Source organism: Poecilia formosa, unplaced genomic scaffold (genome assembly GCF_000485575.1).
Source record: "Poecilia formosa unplaced genomic scaffold, Poecilia_formosa-5.1.2 Scaffold0, whole genome shotgun sequence".
Taxonomy (NCBI): domain Eukaryota; kingdom Metazoa; phylum Chordata; class Actinopteri; order Cyprinodontiformes; family Poeciliidae; genus Poecilia; species Poecilia formosa.
Genome location: NW_006799939.1, coordinates 1,652,238 through 1,674,530, shown reverse-complemented (window position 1 = coordinate 1,674,530; position 22,293 = coordinate 1,652,238). Strand labels below are relative to the sequence as shown.

Sequence of the window (22,293 nt, the reverse complement as noted above, 5' to 3'; positions counted from 1 at the left end):
TTATGGCATCACAAGAGACAAGAACTGGTTTATCAAAGACAATAGCGAACAAGTGACTGACAAATTTTCATTCCAAATCAATTAAGTGGTATCTGATTTCAAAAAGGTTGAAGTTTACGTGTTTAACTATGACATCGCCAGAAGCACTGCGTGCAGTCTAAGGTCACGCTACTTTATGTGAGCTTCCCTATTTAAATGTTTTTCCCTACTAATTTTCCCTGCTGTTCAGAGGAAGGATTGTGAAGGTGTAGGCTGTACTGCAAGTACAGGCAGTTTAGAGCTAAGTGGTAGGAACAACCTGGTAATCAGAAAAGACGTGGTTGTTGACGCAGGAAACACTGTTGTACACAAGTTTAATGAAATACCAGCTAGACCATATGGTTTATTTAACAATTTAATCACTGAAAATATTTGATCAATAAATCTGGACATTCCAGTCTGGCCTGGTTTTCTTTATAGAACTTTCCTCAAACTTTTTTTTTTTCTTTTTCTGTCTTTCACATTTAATTTTCTCCTTTACATAAGACTAAACAACTGACTGCAGTTGAAAAGTGACCAAACACCATTTAGGTACAGGTTGAGGATGGGTAATTTTTTAATGATATTTACTTATAGAAAAATGAGTTACATTGAAAACACAACATTGTTTAGTTGTTAGCTTTTGTCAGAAACTCCAAAAGACACTAATGTGGGCCTCAACAATCATCTGGATTGGTGACTACCTAACAAACAAAAACGTGCCTGATGGGACATCCTGTATATTAGAGGAAAATTTTTTATCTTGCGTTCATATTGCACAGCTGCTGTTAGGTTTGACAAACTTTTCTCTGGCTTGAAGAATTAAAATCCTCATTTTTCTTTATTGAATACAGATATGCAGTCAGTACGTTTAAAAAAAATACTTGCTTAAAATAAAAATTCAAATGGTAAAAGCACTAGAATGAACAACAATCATCAGCACCATTCTTCACCTTCCACTGTCCTGTCTCAGATGAATGTGAGCACATCCCAGACACTCCCTCACCTCACCCTGGACCCACACGTATACACCATCCTGCAACCCAGCCAGCATACTTCTTCGGTGTCATGGTGTCCCCATGACAACCTATATTTACACCGCTTGACTGCAGATGAGAGCAGACCTCGGTTCAGCAGCAGCTGTGGATTTTGGACGCATTCTCACAAAGGGCGTGTGTCCTAGAAAGGCAAAAACCAACAAGGATGGCAAGAAAGAAAACCAGCAAAGAAGCTGTGAAAGATTTTTTTCTGTTAGTACAATAAAGACATCTAAAACACGCTGCTAAACCATGTAGCAACAGGTAGCACCTGCTTAGCAACCCAAACAGGCTCTAATTCAGCATACGCCTTGATAAAAGCATTACTGACCACATAATTAGCAACCTAAACGCACAGCAAGACACACATGTAGACTAGTTGTGACATAATGAAGGTCATGCCTGCAGATACAGTTTTTTCATTATTCTGAACTGGACTGCACATTATATTTCTACATTTTTTTTTAAAGACACTGAGGCCACATAATTTGTTTGGTGGTTCTTTTTTAGCGTCGCTAAAAGCACTGCTTTCCTCAAGCACAGCAATAAAACAGACACTGTAGCATCACATTTCTCTGAGCGTTCACACTTGAATGAAACTCGCTCTTTGCATATGGCTGCTAGGTTTCCTTTAATATGGGACTTTCAGACTGTTAAAGCACTCTACTATTAATCTGTCACCCACAGCATGTAGTAAATCCAAGCCACAATGTTTTTGTATTGCTATGAAGGCCTGGGGATGAGTCAGCCACCAACGATCAAGGACTATCTCTTTCACACCTAAAAAGAGGAAGTCCACTTTCCGTAACTGCTCTTCACTCTGTTATATCTCTCCTCTTATAACACATGGTGTCATTGCTTCCATTTGTGACCAGTGACAAATAACCATGTGGAAATCACTTCACAAAAAAACTCCAGGACAACCGTAATTCTCCAAAAAAGAAAAAAGGTGACGCCTTTTGACCAGAGAAATTCTGATCGTATTGCGTGCAAGTACTCAGTTCAGTCTTCTCAATTTTATTACTATTTTCTCACTGAAGCTGTGGGAGGATCTACCAAATGCTACAGAAAATTCACCTTTCCACTAAACTAGAGGTGCAAAAATTATTTTGCACTTAAACAAGGACAGTTAAAAAAAAAAAAATGCAGCACGTGTGCACCACAATAAGTCAGAATATTTATTGTATCAATTTGAAATTTTAGCTTGGACTAGTTAGTCTATAGACTAATTTGAAAAATGTTAAAATGAGTGAAAAATGTATTTATTGCAATAACTCCATCAAGTCAAGTCAAAGTTCACTTATATAGCACATTTACAACAGCCTCAGCTGACCAACGTGCTTCACAACAAAACAAACATCACAAGTAGATAAATGATCAAATAGAAATAAAATTAGGTTTAGTAAAAAAAATAATACCAAGTGAACATATTATATTGATTAATTAAAAAAAAAAGTAACCATACATTATAAAAAATAACGTAGCAGAAAAATTGATAGTGACTTAAGTGAATATGTTCTGAATGAAATGACAGGAGTCTTTGCAATATTCCAGTTATATGACGAGTTAGACTTATGAGTGACAAGCAACCGCAGTAGAAATAAGAAAAAGAAATAACAGATGTTGGTAGGAAAAAGAGAAATATTTGACGATGCAGAACTACAGAGCAGAAAAAGCAAATAGGCGAAGAACAATGGAGCTGATGGAGAAAAGAGAGAGATCATGTAAAAGCACAACAGCTAGAAATGCTAATTAGTCTGTTGTCTATTCCCCAAGATGATTGTTCAATTAGAGACTGCTCCCACCAGAGAGACTCGAGGAAAAACACTTATGATGCAGACATTGCTAGAACAGCTTTCACAATGGCAATGCCCAACACCTATGCCCGTTTAAAGACTAAACCAAGTATCCATCTTCATGAAATGGGATTATTTAGAGAACAAGAGGTCAAATAGAAGTTCCACTTGTTGTGTTCATCTCAATGTACATCACAGAAACACCATAAACAGGCTCTGCACTGCAGCCTTCAACTGTTTCTCATAATAAAACCTCAAAAAATGATGTTAGCACAAAATGGATTATTTTCTCTGCATTAGTGGATAAAACGTTTCACCAGCATCCAACAATCTTGGAGTGTCCACCAAACTCCATTAAATCTGTACGCGCAAACGTGCAGTCCGTCTGTCTTCCTCTCCTACCAATGCACATACCGCAGTGACTAACATATGACAGCAGGCTTCCAGAAATAAACTGACTCATAACAGCTGCTTTAAACACACAAACACTCTCTGTCTGCCCGCTGTCGGTACTTCACATTGTCAACTGTACAGAGAGGTCTTTGTTGTTAAAAAAAAAGCGTCTGCCACTTCATGTTTTCAGCACCAACAGCGGGGTCGGCATACAACATGTGTGGTGCAGCCCATGAAGCAACTGCCTACAAATACACCCAGCGTAGAAATGTGATAAATATATCACCGCATTGCTCTGGAGTGAATGTTCAGAGCTGCGTTTCTGTTTTAATGGTACACAGAAGGGACGTTGTTGGGTGTCCTGGCCCTTAAACAAACATCCATTTGACATTAAACAGAAATCCCATTATTACAGAAAATGATGCTCAACATTTTATTACCAATCTCTGCCGATTATCTCTAAATTTATGAGTCGAGTTGAAGTTTGCAAGCTTTGTGGAAACCCAACATGCACACATTGTTCAAGTCAAAGTGGTCTGCTAAATGGTTGATGCTGTAGAGCTGCAAACAACACGACCTCAAATGAGCAAATGAGTGCTCTCCTGTCCGTCTCACATTTCAGAGGGGTTTAATTTAAGCTACCATAAAATAAGCCTAAATATACTGTTGTGACCAATGGAGACTTCCCTCTTTATATAAACAAATATTTTTATTATTATTAAAAAGCATGTTTCTACCCACTCTGTTTTACACTCTTCTATAATATATTGAGTCCTTATGTGATGGACTAACTAACCCCAATTAGTTAACAATTGTGAAGTGAAATTAAAACGATATATAGTTTTCTTCTTTGCAATTTTGTGCAACATTTGAAAAATATGCATGTTGATGAAAAGCGACAAACTCAAAAGACTTGTAGCTGTAACACTGAACCTTCCAAATATGTGTTGAACTTCAAAGTATTAACTCGGGTAGGCTGAATACAAAAGCATGTCACACTCTATAGTATCAATTAGAAAAAAATTAAAGCCTCGGTCATTTTCACAATTAAGCTAAACATGAACAGATGCAAAACCAAGTGCATCACAAACAATGGAGGCTTCCAAGACAAAAAAAAAGAAGTCTAACACAGCTGTGAAGCAGAAGGCAGCATGTGTCAGTTGCTGAGGCCTAAATATAGACAGTTTCTTCGACATGAGTTTTCCATATGTTTAAAGGAGGAAGTTCATATTTAGAAAAATGCATGTGCACTGTTTGAAAATAATTAATGTTATGTATGAAATACAGACTCATGTGACTAAAATTAAGTCTATAAAAGACAGCCAGAAGGACTGAAACTCCTTATAAAGTTATCACAGCTCTATAAAGCACTTTGAAGAACAAAAACCCACACACGTGAGGGAAGTTGTAAATTTAAGGAATATCGCAAGTCGCCCCAGTTTAAGTTCGTACATCTGCCGCTCCCTTACCGCTTCTGGAAAATGAAGGCAAGGCATGCAACAAAACCACATTATTAAAAAGCCTCTTGTATAAACCTCAATCAGCACACAAACAAAACTCTCAGGAAGTTGTTCTCTCACAAAAATGTGCACAGACACAGACAGACGCACACGCGCGCGAGCACACTAGCTGCGGTCATGCAGAGGAAGACATCAGTCTGTTAATTAAAAGATGTGCATTTGCTGCAGAGTTTAACAGGCCAGACTTCAACAAATCTAGTCTAAATGCAATTAGCTTACAAATGCTGCAACACACAGTCAGAAGGAACAAACTTTAAGCGTTTTCACGTAGTGGTTTCATTTCAGAAATGACATGAGGTGCACAGATGCGATTGCTGCCAATACTGGTTTTTATTTCTCTTTAAGATCTTATCCGCTTCTGATTTTGGGCTATTCTTACTCGTTTCCTAAAAAAACAAACAAAAAAAAAGTGTTACTTTAACACATATTGTTCACACATGTCCCTACCCTAGTTCTTTTATATTTAATGAATAGGAAAAGAGACATTCAAAAACATAATATTAATTCAAATATGGCTCATTTGTCAACTTAAGTCCTTTCATTTTGACTAATCCCATCCACATGTCCATTTTAAAAATGTTCTTTTATTGGTCTAATATATACTAATATTAAATGTTATTTTTTTGTTAATCGTAGGTGGAAAATTTTGATAAAAAAAAAAATAAAGGATTGAAAATATTCCCAGGTGTTGTTCTGTTTGACCTAGCATTTTCATTATGTTTTTAATTTAGATTTACAATCAGTTTGCTTTCTTAGCAAAGGCAAAATGTTCCTTCTCTGACCGACAGTAAGAACATACAAAATCAGAAGCTTGCCCACATCCTACTCTGCCAAAACTGGTACCACCAATAAAAAACACAATTGGGCTCAAGCTAAGCAAAATTTAAGGTCAATTTAACCGCAACAGATTGGAAATTGTTTTCCTTGCATTTATATGTCTGATCTCGGTTTTCTGTGAGAAATCAAGGAAGTTACCCTGAATTTATCGCATGTTTTTTTAATGCACAGAATTCAAGTTTCATTCAGGCCGTCTTCCCCTCCCACACCTGAAGGATACACTCTAGCTTTCTAAGCAGCACTGACCCACACCCGCATAAAGCTCAGTGCTCAGATTTCAAAACTACTTCCCACAAAAGAGTAGTCTTGTCTTTTTTTTCTCCATGTCTGCTCAAGAGACCATGCTGGGTGAGTTTTGGAAGCAAGTTTGTTGGCGAGGTTATATGAGCAGTGTTTTATTAGGATCACAGCAGCAAAGAGGCTAGAGAAAGAGTGATGACGAAGGAGAAGTTGTAACACAGTTGTCATGGCGATGTATGTTGAAAAAAAATGTCACACAGGCGAAGAGGATGAAAAGGCATTTTGGCTCCGGTGCCAGCAGACTCAGTGGTCAGTCACTTTGTAATTTAGCTAAAAAAGTGCTTGAGACTCTGAAATCTCTGTAATCAGGTTAAACAGGCGTGCACTTGAAATAACAGACCAACGCGCAAAATGTTAACTTTACATTATCAGTGCTGTTTCTAACCACAATCTAAAGCGAAGTCTTTCTTATTACACTACAATGTTCCAAGCTTTGGGCATGTCATGAGACACTTTTCAGTCAGTCAGTAGAAAATATGGCACAACGTGAAAGGCGTGAAGAAAAGCATTGATCACAGAAACTGATATTCTGATATGAGCTGCAAAATTCAACAGCTCTGGTGGTGGGAGACTGGACATTTTCAATCATGAACTCCACAAATCTGGCCCCTGTGGCAGAGTAGTAAAGTAAAATGAAAGTCCTCGTTGACACATGGTGACCCCAAGTCTACCGCTCATCAAGGGGGCCAATATCTGGCTACTTGGAGGAACTCAAAGCTCTGAAATGTTATTCTCTGATGGTCAGTTGATTGTTAAATATAATGAATAAATAAAATGCGAAAATGGCATCACAGAAATAGTTACGCAGCCCACCCTTTTGTAAAAAATACTGAGATCATCGCCCTTGATTCTTACCCACATGCACTAGTGAGAACAGGAGAACATCTGCAGCATCACACATACTATAAAGATGTGACAGAAGGCCATGTTTCACAGGACCCACACGTTTTCCATGATTTTCAACATCATGGAAATGCCTAATGGCACCCATTTTCATAATAAAAGTCAGTGCAATCCACTGCCTTCAGAAGTAATTCTATAAGTAAGCGTGGTTATAACAAAAAGTTTCAGGTAGTGCAAGTGTTCTTGCAAGGTACTTTTTCTTTTTTTGTCTCTTTCTTTCTGTGTTTATTTATTATGTGTTTACTGGAGTATTCCTATAGACACATAATTAAACGGGCACGTTAAATTAAAAATAAATCCCAACAATAACTACCAAAATTTAGCACACAAAAGTTGGACAAAGGTCAACAGAATTGATGTCGTTGTGGCTAATTAGGCGACATTTCACGTGCAGACTAAAAACGTAAAAGTTAATTTCAAGTTACATAAACCGGTAATAAGTCGGTGTGCGTGCAGTCTGTGTTCATACACTCACCCTGAAGGGGGTTTGGAGGACTCCGTCATGACGCTGATTAAGATATCCTCTCGTCTCCAGACAAGCCAGACTCCCAAAAAAAAACAAAAAAAATAAATAAATCCGCTCTTCCTTTTAAATATGCTGAATATCCATTACGTTAACACCGCAACATCACTTGGACAGTACACAAAAATAATTTTTAAAACGCCCTGCTCTTTTAAACAGCATGTTTTATTTTAGAAGCTAATATCTACACGTATTTAAAGCAAAGGCAGAGCAAGTGATAAAAGTTCACGTTGACCTGAAGCACAATGGCAGCATAGCGTCCGTCTCTGCTTGTTAGGCTCGGGGACCGATGCGGTTACTTACTGCTAAGTCAAGCGCTCTTCCATAAGAAATTAGAAGTTGCATTGGTTCTTTTCCAAAGGGTTTACTACTTGTCAAATCCACTTGATATAATCCCCGTCTCCCAGTGGCTGAATAACCTCTAACATTATCAAGTTACAGAAATACATTGAGCCACAAAACTACTTCCGGAAAATATTTTCAAAATGAAACTTCGACAAAAGTCTTACCCAGAGATGGGCAGTGTTCTTTGAAAGTATTCTGTAAAGAAAAAAAAGGCTATTTAAATACTGAGTATCTCAACATCATATCTGATTTAATACATAACAATGATGTCACCATAAAGACAAATAATAAAGAGGTATGTGCAAATTCTGAAGACTAATGAATAAAGTAATGCCAATAAGAAATGATTACAAAATAGCTTTGAAGCAGATGAAAACACTTTTTGTAATAATTTATTTCCAGCCATATGTGGCCGTGGCGTTGCAGGTTGAACGTAACATCTAAAGAAACAAATCCACAGAACAACAATGAGAACACATGAACTGACACAAGAGAAAAAGTATAGAGAGAATGGTGAGCTATAAAAAAATAAACACTACCTGATCAAAATAGAAACATAAATCAAACTAAGGACATCTATGAATCATAACGCTACTGGTGTTAATTGAATATGTCCATTAAACTTAAATAATGGACGTTATTTACTTTTAATTGTACTTTTAAAAAGGCAGTATTTTGACCCACTTTTTAGTGAGAATTTTTTTTCCTTTGAGCAGGAAATTTGTTAATAAAAAAAAAAGGAAGTGAAATGCCTTTAAGAGAAATGAAAAGATCTTTAACATTTACAGAAAGTCCATTCGGTGAATGGTACATCTTCTAGTGGTGATATTTAAAAAAAAAAAAAAAAATCTTAAAAATAAGACTTATTTGTATTTAGCCCACTTTACTCTTGACACCCTAAATAAAAAACAGTACAACTAATTACATTAGCAGGAATAAAGTTGTGGAGAAATAATAAAAAAAAGAGTTGGGGTATAAAACAATCACCAAGCATTCAAACTAAACAATTGTTTCAGAGACTCAATTTGTGCTATGTGAAAATTTTAAGCAAACTGTTGTAAATAGGTTTGTATTTGGGAACATTTATTTTTACGCAAGTTGTTCCAACTAGCTTTTCTTCACCAGGGTTTTGTAATTTCTGCTAAACATGTGCAACCCCCAAATCAACAATTTTATTCTGAAGGCCTGCTAATTAGCTTTTGTTTCTCTGTTGGCAACTTGGCGCAGTTCTTCTAAACCCGCCTTCGTCAGCACATCTTACGCCAATCATTCTCATCGGGAATTCAATGAGCGCCAGCTGGAGGGCGGAGGCGCAAAAATAGCTCGCAGGAGTTGGATTTACCGCCAATTAGGCATTTTTGTAGTTTTTTGAGTCTCTTGAGTGAATTATCCATGGGTTCCGAGAAACCCCTTGCCAACTGGACTCTTTGCACCTCAGCTTCCGCGTTCGGGGAAAAGCGGCTGGATTGTTTCCGATCCAATAAAATATAATTTTACACTAGGTACTTACAGGACTTGGCCAAGGTTTGTACATCGATCCGAAGCCCCAACAAGTCAGTTGGAGAAAGATTTTAAGATGTACGCCTCGTTATACATTTACTGATACGAAGGTGAGTTTTACTTAATCTTTGTGGCTAACATTAACCTTAGCTTATGCTAGTAGGCAATATTCTTGGACATTGTTCTTGTAAAAATGTGCTATTTAAGTATCTAAACATTCTAACGGACAATGTATTTATCTTATTTTCAAGTCGTTAGTGTCAGAGACTAATGGGGTTACGGTTCGGGCTTTTTAGCTTCCAAAGCCTGACGAAGCTCAACAAGCCTCATAGTTTTAACAGTAGCGCAGCTCTGGTGTCAGCGATCTGGTTCAGCTCTTCAGGTTCAAAGTTGCTGCTTTTAGAAAAATATAACCGTGTTGCTTCATGTCTCCGTGTTATTTCGTTTTATTACCTTTGCATGTTTCTTGTGAAGAGCTCAGATAGGACGGTGTTTACAGCGGTGTTTTCAGGCGGATCAGTTGCTCGGCTGTCTGGCTCTGGTCTGCTCTCTCGTTCCCATAAATTCTTTCATGCTGAATACAGAAGTGATTCCATGGAAATAACTCAGGGAGGCTCCTTTATTTACCATCCGTCTCCCCGGTAGTTTTAGGCTGATCCGGAGTGAAGTGAAGGCTGCAAACTTTTTCTTGTGCGGCATTAGCTTTAACTGGTAGCGACAGATATTTACAAGCCATCATTTTCTTAATTCAGGATCGCTTGGAAATTAATGAAAACTTAAAAGCCCATTATATTAGGAAGACAACAATGTTCATAGTATTACTTTTTTTGCATCAAAAATAGGACTTAGTCTTTTCTAGCAGTCATGGTAACTCAAAGCGGAAAAAAGTGAGCCGCATTAGCTCCTGGAGATGTGACGTCAACGCCGTAGGTGCAAAGAGCCCTATGCCCGCACAGGCGATTTTCATACCAACACATAGTTGCACTATATTTTTCCACCACTAGAGGTCACCGTTAAAACACAAAATAAACGAGTAGTTTCCCCAAACCATGGGTCATGAGGGCACGATGTTCCGTTTTGTTTTCGATGTCGCAAAATCGGCCCCAATTTGTATGTAACCTAAGGTTGAATTTCATAATAATGATAATAATAATTTAGTAAGTTTGTATTGAATTTTACATTTTTTCAATCTGAAAGTGTGTCCACCATAAACTTAAATCAGTTTGGTTGAAGCAGGAAACCATCTAAAACCTTTTAGCAAGTACAATATGGTCTGACATGGTTAAAAAAATTACTGATTGTATGACATATGAAGGACAAAAAAGAGAGAAACAGATCAAAACCCCGAAGGAGAAACTGATGACTAATATGATACTATCATTTAACCTCCAAATAAATGAAGGCATTTTTTGAAGGCAATTTTGTGTATGTAATCTAAATGTTCTAGACTAAAACTTCCCTGCAGGCCTTTTTTATTTTTATCTGCTTCGTGTGCAGAATTAAGCAAAGAACTGATGTTTGCTCAGCACAACAAACACCCAAAATTAGAAATGTACCAATTTCCTATAATACTTGAAATTATGATGTTAACCAGTTCTTGTATTTTTTTTTCTAAGAACATGAAGTGACATTAAATAGATTAACTCTGTTTTTCCAATAAGTAAGGGGTTCCCTTAACTATACACGCATGCTTTTTTCATATTACCTTAAAGGCCATTTTGAAGTATTTCCTGCAGATTGAAGTGTTCATAGACCAAAAGTAGTGGAAATTTAAAGATCAAACAGGAACAATCTGACTCTTTTTTTTTTTTTATTCTGATCTCTAGCAGACTGACTGGTGTATCTCTACCCTAAATCTTGTTGACATGCTTTGCAAGCCAGAAAAGTATTTTGATTTTAAGCAGAGGCAGCCCCCCCCCCCAAAAAAAAAAAAAAACAGACTAACATTTTAACAATGTAAAAAAAAAAATGTTCGTTAAATAAAAATGCCTGAAAGTGTTATCCAACAAAAGCAGGTTGGACAATTCTTAAAGTAATTTGGTCAAGCATCTGTAAATCAGTACCGAAGTTGACCACACATGACTCTACAAACTATTCTCAGAATGTGTAATTTTGAAAGATATTTTGCGTGTCGACCACTGAAACTTTGTCCTTGTTTCAGTTCAGTCTGTCCCTTCGACTGCTTCTAATAAGTAAAACAAAGACAAAAACGGTGGCTCTATAGCTGCATACAAATGAAACCCAAAAGTGACATTTATAAAAGCAGAAAGAGGAACAAACATATGAAGACAGTTCGCATGTCACGAGAGAAGATATATATTTATAGAACTTAATAAACTGTGTTTTTGCCGAATAATAAAATGGCCTGAAAACTGATTTTTGAGACAGAATGATCGTAAAAGATATACTGTTGATATAAAGACAAGAAACTATCCGGTACAAGCTTGGTCACATTTACTTGCTATGCAAATAACACTGTCCCCCTTTGTTCCATCATCACTAAACCCCGCAAGACAAAGAGCTTTTAAATCAAAATCAGCAGGTATAACGTGCATGTCAAAAAGCTTTGGCGTGTTTGTCAGCATCTGGCACATTTTCTCACTTGTTTTACAAGTCATTGAGTTCTATTTTCTGCCAGGTTGTTGTCAGAAGGGCGCAGATAAAGATCTCGCCCAGGGACGAACAGGAAACAACATCTGCACTTCAGTTTCTCACTGTTTCTAGTCACATTAAGGCTGTGCTGGTTCGGAGGCAGTTCATCCTCTCTGCTCGCTTCAGAGCATCACAATCGCAGTCATCTAGAGGCAGGCGCACCTCATAAGCGAATTTGGATTTTATCTGATTGAAGAAGGTTATCACAGAGACATCACCATGTCAAGTAAGTGCATTTCAACAAATAGAAATAACTGTGGAGTTTTTTTTTTTTTTTACTTTTTAAATTAATTTTATTTATTTACCTCTACATATGTTTATTTTTTAGAAGTTTTAATCTTGACTCCTGCTAGTGCAAAACCTTTGAATTGTATTTCGTATTGTACTCAGAACCTAAGTTTTGAGTACAAAAATTTAAGTTTTGAGTACAATACAATGCAATAAATATTTTCAGTTGGGCTTAAATAAATTCAGAATAATTCATAATAAAAATAAATAAACGAAATTACTGAATATTCTCCATCTTTAGAAGTCATTTTTCCATTAAACGGGACTTGTTTGTTTGGATTTTGTAAAATAATACAGAACAGATGAGCGTACAGAAACCTATGGACCCTATGTGTACAATTCACACCACATGAATCACATGCGTGAAAAACAATACAAAGGTATGTGGTGAAATAAAATGACGTGGAACAGTATCCTCATGTTCTTGCCTTTGAATGCGTTATCTGCAATAACCAGCAGATGGCGTAAAAGGTTTCATTATGAACTGTTTCAGAAGTTTGCCTCCAGGATGTCAGCAGTTTAAGCAGATAGATGTTTGGACCAGGCTAGGACTTTGTGCTTCTTCTTCAATAAAAATTCTTTAAAACGTATGCTACTGGCCTCTGATGTTAAATGAAACTACATCTTTGAGGTGACCTGAGCACATCATTGTATCCGGATTTGTTTGGTACCCTGCAAAAGAGTTCATAACGCTTTAAGGTTTTAGAATTTTGTCACATTAAACCCACAGAATTTATTGCACTTTATGTGTTTTTGTGTTAGACCAACAAAAGTAGTTTGTAACTATGAAGTGAAAAGAAAACAACACGCTGATCTTAAAAATGTTAGCATAAAAAATCTGAAATGTGTTAACCCCGTTGTATTTATTTTTTGACCCCAAATAAAATCTAGTGCATTGCAGTGCAATTGCATTCAGTCACCTAATTAATAAGGAGTCCACAATCCACATGTGTGTTTAACCTCAGTAAAAAAAACAAAAAAAAAACAGCTGTTGCCTGAAGGCATCAGAAGTTTTTAGAAGCACTGAAGAATAAAGAGCATCATACAGGTCAAGGAAAACAGTTGATATAAAACCCTGGAGATGTCTAAAGTGGTTTTAGGCTTTAAAACAATATCTCAAGCTTTGAACATCGGCCTAAGGCTAAAACTGGCTCCAGGCCTTATTTATTTCTATCTGCAGAATTAAGCTAAGAACTGAAGTTTACTAAGCAGAACTAAGACCCAAATTTAGAAATGCACCGATTTCCTGTTATTGTTGAGATTATGATCCTGACCAGTTCTTGTATTTTTTTTCTAAGGACATTAAATTATATTAAAGATACTATTCCTATTTCTTATATTCCGGTGCTTGTACCGGTGTTATATTCTTTTTTTTTTTTTTTTGTTATTACTTCAAAGCCACATTGACGTACTTCCTGCAGTTTAAAGTGCTCATAGACCAAAAATAGTGGGCACCTAAAGTTCACCGCATCTAGAAAACAGGAACAATCTGAATCTTTTTTTAAGATCATCTGATTCTGATCTCAGGCTGCACAGTGGTGCAGTTGGTAGAGCTGTTGCCTTGCAGCAAGAAGGTTCTGGGTTCAATTCCCAGCCCCGGCCTTTTTGCATGGAGTTTGCATGTTCTCCCTGTGCATGCATGGGTTTTCTCTGGGTACTCTGGCTTCCTCCCACAATCCAAAAACATGACTGTCAGGTTAATTTGCCTCTCCAAATTGCCCCTAGGTGCGAGTGTGTGTGTGCATGGTTGTGTGTCCTGTCTGTCTCTGTGTTGCCCTGCGACAGACCGGTGACCTGTCCAGTGTGTACCCTGCCTCTCGCCCGGAACGTTAGCTGGAGATAGGCACCAGCAACCCTCCCGACCCCATTAAGGGACAAGGGTGTAAACAAAATGGATGGATGATTGTGATCTCCAGCAGACTGACTGGTGTATCTTTATCCTAAGTGTTGTAGACATGCTTTGCATGCAAAGAAAGTATTTTTGATTTAAACAGGGGCAAAGTTAGGACAGATTAACATTTTAACAATGCAAAAAAAAAAAAAAAGAAAAAAGTTAAATCAATTATAATTATATAATTATTATAATTAATTATTATTATTATGTTTGACCAAATTAAACTAATTTGGTCAAATGTCTACAAACCAGTACCACCAATTGACAACATATTGCAAATTTCTTAATTTGTAGAAATGTATGGCTCAGTTTGGAGGATAAGCTGAGTATTAGCATTCTCATTAGTTGAGAATGGTAATACAAGCCACATATTTTGTTTCTTTAAATTGAAAACCGGCTTCTCTTGGATGAATATTCTTGCAATAACGTTTGAATGAACTGACATTGAGATTGATGTTTAATAAAAAATCTCTATTTGCAGATGTCACTGAAGAGCACCTCACATTCACGACGCCTGATTATTCAGGCTATAACGACGACGATAACCCCGAAAACTTTAATCCATGTGAGCTGGGTGATATGGAGACATTTAGTAAGGGGTTTCTGGTGACCATCTACACTTTGGTATTCATCCTGGGCTTCTTAGGTAAGTGTATAAATAAAGCTCCAAAGACACTCCTACTACAAACAATTCTGCCAGGAACTAACATGTTGATCTCTTTCTGTTTGAAAGGAAATGGCCTGGTCGTCTGTGTCCTAGTGAAACACCGCAACCAGACCAACATGACTGACATGTGTCTCTTCAACTTGGCCTTCTCTGATCTCATCTTCCTCCTCACGCTCCCATTCTACAGTCACTACGCTATGGTTGGCAATTGGACCTTCGGTGACTTTATGTGTCGTTTCCTGTCCTGCTCCCACAACACTGGCTTCTTCAGCAGCATCTTCTTCATGGTTGTCATGACGCTGGACCGCTACGTGGTTATCATGTACGCTCACAAGGTGGCACGGTATCGCACAACGAAGGCGTGCTTTTCTCTGATTGCGTTGATTTGGATCGTGAGCGTGTGCGTGTCTCTGCCAACCTTCATCTTTACAAAGTTAGGAAATGACAGCGAAACTCAAAGCTGTTCTTACAGTCCGGACAGTCAAGGCTGGGTCTACTACGATCTGTTTGCTACAAATATTCTGGGTCTCTTGATTCCCATTCTGGTGATGGTGGCTTGCTACTCGAGGATAATCCCCACCCTGGTGAAAATGAGGACGGCCAAAAGGCATAGAATTGTCAAGCTCATCATCTCCATAATGATAGTCTTCTTCCTGTTCTGGGCGCCGTATCACATTTCCCGCTTCTTGAAGTTCCTGTTTTCCGAAGACCTACTAGCCGGCGGCTGCAGCATGGAGACGCGCATCAAGGTGTCGATCGCAGTGTCCGAGGCAATCGCGTTCACACACTGCTGCCTGAACCCCATCATATACGCCTTCGTGGGGCAAAAGTTCATGAGACGAGCCATGCAGTTGCTGAAGAAATGGGTACCTGGCCAAGTGAGTTACACGGAGAGCTCATTCAGGAGAAGTTCAGTTGTGTCCAAATCCTCTATCACCTCCACTGTCATCATGTAGGAGGTACAAGTGGACATTTGGTTATTGGTAGAGACTAATCAGGCACTCCATGCCACTTGGTGTCCTTGTTGTGGTTTCATCTTTGAGACGACAACATTCATCAGTATCTAATCTTCAATACAATCTCTGTACATCCTTTGAACCCTTTGTATTTTGTTTCAACCAAGACACTTCCTCCTCCTTATGACGTTGGATGCAGAAAGGGTATCAGACAAAGTTTACAGTTTGTAACGGCTTGCAACCACAAAGATCTTCACAGACACTTCAGATAACACCGTTTTGTTATTTCTTCCTCACACCTTTGTGAGCTGATGCTAAATAATAATAATAAAAAAAAAAGTCTTCCAGCAGAGAGCTTTTGCATCCTGCTCTGCACGGTGTTTTGCATTCATTGAATAATTTTTGCTTACTGTGCAGTTGAACAATCTGTAGGACATTTTTCAAAAGTTATCAAAAAGAGTTGTATTGTTTTCCTGTCTGCTGTAATATGTTATGCTTTTTTATAATAAAATTACTTTCCAGAGTTTTCAAATCTGTCACCTTTTTACTTGAGAATGTTTGAGGTAGTATGTGATCTTTCTCTCAGTTGATGTGGCAGTCTGCTTTGTAGGAGTATTGCTCATCTGAAGACTGTAAGGCAAGTGGGACTTTTTTCTCCTTTTATCTGCCAGATTAGCAAAATCTGCTAGCTTTTGCATCGTGTTAGCTACTTTCATATATTGAGGTAGATGGTAAAACCGAGAGAAGAGGCATGCACCGAGTGGGGCTCTCGCAAGACAAGGTATGGCAGGATATTTTTTGGTGTACAGATATTTTCTTTATTTTGCCACACAATATGTCCTTCAAGTAGCTCAGCTTATAACGGGAAATAAGATTATCTACTGTAACTATGTGATACAAAGATCTACATTACAATGTCACCGGGTGACTCTGAACCCATCCAAGCGCTGAACAAATCCTTAGTACAGATAAATGTGTGGATGTGCCTAAACTTTCTTCAGTCGAATAGAAACAAAACTGAAGTTATTTTCTTTGAAAACATAATCAATGAAACATTAATCGACATTCTGATGTGCAACAATGACAAAATGTAATGTTTCGATTGTCGACTGTGCGTTCTACGACATTGTACTTTTGTTTATTTGATGATGTAAAGTACTTTGAAATGCCTTGTTGCTGAAAGATGCTATGCAAATAAAATTTGATTGATTTGACTGATTTTGTCACATTATAACTGCAAACCTCAGCACATGTTCTGATTTTATCTGACAGAGCATGGTTATGAATCAGAAGAGTACAGGATAGAGGAACTGTTCCTTCTTGTAGGTGTTTCTCGTCCGCCAGTCTCAAAGCTTTCGCAGCCTCTTGTTTTCTTTCAGGCTTGGCTAATATGTAGCTTCATCCACCTTCCAATGAGGCCTGACCATGTTCCCTGCATCTGCAGATGCATGCCCAATGCATGTTCCCTGCATCTCCATCTGCAGATGCAGGGAACATGGTCAGGCCTCATTGGAAGGTGGATGGAGCTACATATTAGCCAAGCCTGAAAGAAAACATGTTAGAGGCTGCGAAAGCTTTGAGACTGGCGGACGAGCAGCTTTTGGAGCAGCTTTTGGAGCAGCTTCGTCTCGGCATGGTGTTCTGCGTTTAGGCCTAAAGGTTCAGTTTTTGTCTCATCCAATCAATATTGAGCCCTACATGCTTTGTGGCAATACAAATACTGCTTCTTGTGGCTTTCCTTCAATGATCACTTTCTTCAAGCCATCCTTTTTTAAAAGCCAAATTTGTGGAGCATCCAGCTAGTAGTAGATTCACCCTCCCGAGCTACGGCTGTCTGCAGCTACGCAGGAGATACCGTTGGCCTTCTGGCTGCCTCTCAATTTAAGCTTTGTGTTGACTTTCAAGCAAAATCCCAATAAAATACATACAAATTTGGGGTTACTAAGATTTAAAAAAAAATCGAAGAAGTTCAGGCATTACGGGAGACATAGTACAACTTTTACGTAGTAAGACTGTTAATTTCTGCAAATCCCTGTCAAAGGCGATAATCTGAATGAAAAGCTTGCTGTTTTGGAATAAAGATTAAAGAGAAGACCCTTCAAAGATCTCTCTGATATGAGTAAAGAAAACAGCAAAGCTCCCCATGAGCAGACATTTCCGCCCCCTCCAACTCTTTCTGTACACATCAAGGGAGAATTCTCAGAATACCGCACTGACACCTCTGTGCAGGTTTAACACGATGCAGAGGAAACAACAAAACCCAGAGTTCACGTTACCAGAAATGAGCCTTGCTGCAGGATTTGTCACAAAAACTTTGCAAGCATGTGGCAGGATGACAATGAAATCTTGATGCACCGCTCAGCAACACACACACACACGCAGCTCAGCAGCAGCGACTTTGGCAGCCGGTGTGGTAAGTGCCTCAACATCTCAATTTCTAAACTTTTAGTTGCCATTTGGAACACTTTCTTCTCGTTCACCTCCTACACCTTGAACACATAGCGTAGTTGTTGATTATGTGTGCGCTTGTGGCTGAGCTGCCTACCTGTGAGTGTGTGTGTGTGTGTGTGCGCGCGCGCTTGTGTTTTCACGTAAGCAAAGTCAGCCACAGGAAGTGAGGGTCGGCATAAGTGTCAAAGCGAGTGGTTCAGGGTATGTTGACAGCGAAAGAAAAATGTCTGAGATGTGGTTTATAAGATCACATGATTTTGATTATGGTCACAACAGTAGGAAGTTTGTGCTACACATGTGTTTCTGTAACTACAACTCATTCAGGGGAGTAGGAATCTCTAGAAGAGATTCAGTGATAGTGAATTTGTTTCAGATTTATACGACCGCTGACCCGACTTCTAAAAAGTGGCGCTGGATAGGCCTTTCCAGTGTGACTCATGAAATGATGATGGTATCTGAAGTTCAGCTGAAAAGGGCAGAAAAGTCCAAAAACACTTATACAAATTACCCCCCCAGCTGAGTGTCAGCCTGTACAGGGTCCAGTCCTCGTGGTGGTGAGGAAGAACGTGGTGTTCTGTGAAACAGAGAGGCATGCTGTCTCTTCTGGTTGTGCCTTGAAGATCTCTGAGAGGAATTTTAACAGAAAACTCAAAGATAATTAGTTTTACATATATTTTTTGATATCACAAGACGGAGTATCAGGAGTCAAATGACCCAATGGGAAAGTAAGTACAGATGTCCAAAATTATGTTTGGATATTTTGTCTGCTTTGGCTTGCTATGAAAGTATATTCCAATTATTAATGTCATAGAGACTCAATAAAATAAAAATGCCTGTTTGTTTACCTTTTGACCATGAAAGTACAAACTCCGTTCAGTATGTCTGATGTAAACTCTCTTTGTTCGAGAGAAGGCTTAACTAAACTGGGATGTTAGGTGACAGGAAGCGGCAGATGTTGCGCACTGAAAAAATGTTTTTCACTGAAATGAAGAAAAAATGATCACTTCTGAATTGCCTGTTTCCAATGTTTAGTTGGTGTATCAGATATAATGGTAGCTTTGCTGTTCATTATAAATTCAAATTTGAAAATTTTGCAGAGATAAATGAGGAGTGTGAATATCAAAGATAACATTACCCTGAAAAAATTATTTGCCCGCTTACATCTGTTTTTCAGATTTTGCTTTTTTGTGTCACTTACATCTTTTAGATTATCAAACAATTTTACTTGCTGCAAAACCAACTGACCAATTTTTACATGCTGCAAAACCAAGCCAAGGGTGGCGTCTTCCGCCGCCCTTGACAGCAACAAGAGTTTGTGATAACTGGAAATAAATCTTACATCTGGACCCACTCTTCTCTGCTGAATTAGTTTTGATTCAGCTACAGTAAAGTGTTTTCAAACATGAATGTCCTGTTTAAGGTCATGCCACAGCATCTCAATCAGATTTAAGTTAAAAGTTTGACAAGGGCTCTCCAGAACAGTAGTTTCTTTTTTTATTATTATTTTACTTTAGGAGTCATTCACAAAAGTTTTCACAAATCATCAAGATGTTTCTTGGTAAATGCTCTTTTAACTTAGCAGAGCCTCTTGCCTTGGAACTATCCCAAGGCATTTTTTCTTTCTTATACTTGAACTGATGCAGGTGATGTCTGCTTTCCTTCAAATGTAGTTCAAGGTTATATTATGACCTTCTTGATGAACTGTCAATGAGCAATAAAATATGTTTTTGTTCCCCGTTTTGCTGGAATCTCAAAGCCTTACAAAGGGCTATCTAACTCTTTATTATTTAAAGGTTTTGTTAACTCTAGTGGCTTTTATTTGAAAGTAGCTTGACAGGAAAGAGGGTAAAGAGAGAGAGGGAAGACATGCGGCAAATGTCGTCAGGCTGGGAACCGAACCTGCGACTATTGCCTTGAGGACTAAGGCCTCCGTACGTGGGTCGTGCTTTGCCCCGGAGCCACCACTGCACCTCCAACCCTTTATTGACAAGCAGATATCAATAACTTCTTTTTCTCTTATGTGCTCTTGAATCTTTTCAAGACCAGATGCTTGTTGAGATCGTTTAGCCTATTTCCTGTTACCAGGCAGGCTCTAGCTGAATAATTTCCTAATTTCATGGCAATGTCAGTAATCACTAGTCAAGTGTGTGACTAGTGAAATCAAGGTCAATTTGAAAGAAAGGAGATTAATAAGTGTAAATTCATAATTTTCTGATTGTATAAATTCTTTTTCATATATTACCACGTTATACAGGATAGCTTTTGTTGAATGTAATCATCATTTGAAAGTGACCTTGGTATTTTTTTGGGTTCTCATTGTCTGATATTCACATCCAAAACATTTGTGTGTGACAAAATGCAAAAAGAAAACAAACTTTAAGGAGGTAAATGCTTCACAGTTTATTTTTTATGTTAAGGAATATGATTGGGTTTTATCTTTCATTATCTGTTCAATGTCTTATTGACGAAGCTCCTGTTCTGTCTCACACAGCACTATGAACGCAACGGAGGATGAGTCCGAATATTATGACTATGATTTCGAATGCAATGAAACAAGTTGGGTCTCCACCGGTGGGTCTACGCTCATCCCTGTTCTTTACTACATCTTGTTCTGCGTGGGCCTAATGGGTAAGATTACACACACAAAAGTCTAACCTGAAAAAACCCGAATATGATATCTTAGGTAGACATACCTGTTTGATTTGGATTCTCTAACCTTAAAAAGCTAAGACATTTTATTGCAATTTGTTTCACAGGAAACGGGATCGTTCTCTGGGTTCTCCTCCGGTACACAAAGATAAGGACTATGACTGACGTGTTCCTGCTAAACCTGGTCCTGTCGGACCTTTTAGTGGCTGTGTCTCTGCCTGTCTGGGTCCACATCGCCCAGAGCCTTCCATCTTGCAAACTGGCTACTGGGTTCTATCAAGTGAGATAATTTTTCAATTTTTTTTTTCTTTAATTCAGAAAATGTTAAAAGTTCTCAGAAACTAGGACTTTTTTAATGGTAACAAGCAGTATTTAAATTTATATCCAAAACACAACGAAACACCCCCTAAGTAAATTACAGAACGTCTAACCAGTTTTGCTTCATATTCTGCCACATCTTGTTCTCACTGCACTTCCTTTCTGCCCCTCCAAACAGTTGGGTTTCTACAGCGGGACATTCTTTGTGACCATGATGAGCGTGGACCGCTACCTCGCCATCGTCCACGCAGTGACAGCCATGCGAAAACGGACCCTTCGCTACGGACTCATCGCCAGCTTTACCACCTGGGTCACATCTGTGATCTTGGCAACTCCCCAAATGATCTTTGCCAGCTTAGAGTCGCCGGACAATGGAAGCTTCCAGTGCCATCCCATCTACCCGGAGGAAACCACAGAGTTGTGGAAAATGCAGCGAAATTTCACAGAGAACGTGGTGGCCCTTTTTGTCTGTCTTCCTGTCATTCTTTTTTGCTACGTGAACATCCTCATAGTGGTCTCCAAATCCAGGAACTCCAAAAGGGACAAAGCGATCAAGTTGATTTTCACTGTGGTGTGTCTGTTTGTGCTGTGCTGGGTGCCCTACAACATCGTAGTCTTCCTGAAGACACTGCAAATGATGTCTGAATACCTAAACAACTGTGAGTCGTCACAGGCCATCGATGCAGCCATGACCTTTGCTGAGATCATCGCTCTGTCTCACTGCTGCGTAAATCCAGTCATCTACGCATTCGTCGGGGAGAAGTTCAGGAAGACGTTGGCCAAAGTGCTTTCCAAGTATTTCCGTTGGCATTACCAGACCACCAGCCAAACCACAGACAACGAGACCTCCAACACGCCTGTACGATCAGAATATTGAAACTGGGTCATCATTGTGATCGAGGCGGGATGTGCGGTGCATTTTTGTTCTCTGCACCGAGAGACTAAATAGATAAAGATGCGTGCCTGTGTGTGTGTGTGTGTTGGTGTGTGTGCGTGTGTGTGTGTGTGTGTGTGTAAGACAGCATGGTGGCAGTGGTTATGGCAGAGGGGGAAGGCACGCGGTTTCGGCTCGCAAAGGTTTTGGCGCATGTATCAAGTTCTTCCTTGTCACATGTGAGGTGATGACTCATTCGGAAAGTGTGCAAGAACTACCTGAAACATTTAAATGCAAACTCCAACCAACCCATGTCTTTCTGTCGTTCTGTTCAGCATTTAACAAGAAGTACAATTGCAGATAAAAAAACTT

The 22,293-nt window shown here is 38.7% G+C and overlaps 3 protein-coding genes across 10 annotated transcripts in view; 2 read left to right on the top strand and 1 right to left on the bottom strand.

Annotated features, from left to right (window-relative positions):
• The window catches only part of cobl (cordon-bleu WH2 repeat protein), a 53,396-nt gene extending 45,636 nt beyond the window's left edge, over positions 1 to 7,760 (bottom strand). For 4 of the 7 annotated variants that reach the window (XM_016669074.1, XM_016669205.1, XM_016669163.1 and 1 more), the window contains exon 1: positions 7,280 to 7,431. In XM_016669074.1, the coding sequence (XP_016524560.1) occupies positions 7,280 to 7,308 (29 nt within the window). In that variant the 5' untranslated portion in view covers positions 7,309 to 7,431. Of the gene's footprint in view, positions 1 to 7,279; positions 7,432 to 7,630 lie in introns of those variants that run through there. The other 3 variants (XM_007544592.2, XM_007543966.2, XM_016669130.1) reach the window with 3 other exon arrangements.
• Positions 7,761 to 11,114: 3,354 nt separating this feature from the next.
• On the top strand, positions 11,115 to 16,161 carry LOC103156732 (C-C chemokine receptor type 5-like). 2 transcript variants are annotated; one of them, XM_016669308.1, is made up of 3 exons: positions 11,115 to 12,050; positions 14,488 to 14,652; positions 14,740 to 16,161. In XM_016669308.1, the coding sequence occupies exons 1-3, from the start codon at positions 12,044 to 12,046 to the stop codon at positions 15,627 to 15,629; spliced, it is 1,062 nt and encodes a 353-aa protein (XP_016524794.1). In that variant the 5' UTR covers positions 11,115 to 12,043; the 3' UTR covers positions 15,630 to 16,161. The 2 variants fall into 2 exon arrangements, with proteins under 2 accessions (XP_016524794.1, XP_007540123.1); XM_007540061.2 differs by lacking the exon at positions 11,115 to 12,050 and having other exon boundaries at positions 14,453 to 14,652.
• Positions 16,162 to 17,589: 1,428 nt separating this feature from the next.
• On the top strand, positions 17,590 to 22,287 carry LOC103155891 (C-C chemokine receptor type 8). Its single transcript, XM_007578154.2, has 4 exons — positions 17,590 to 18,042; positions 20,572 to 20,708; positions 20,837 to 21,009; positions 21,226 to 22,287. The coding sequence occupies exons 2-4, from the start codon at positions 20,576 to 20,578 to the stop codon at positions 21,922 to 21,924; spliced, it is 1,005 nt and encodes a 334-aa protein (XP_007578216.1). The 5' UTR covers positions 17,590 to 18,042; positions 20,572 to 20,575; the 3' UTR covers positions 21,925 to 22,287.
• The last annotated feature ends 6 nt before the right edge of the window (positions 22,288 to 22,293 follow it).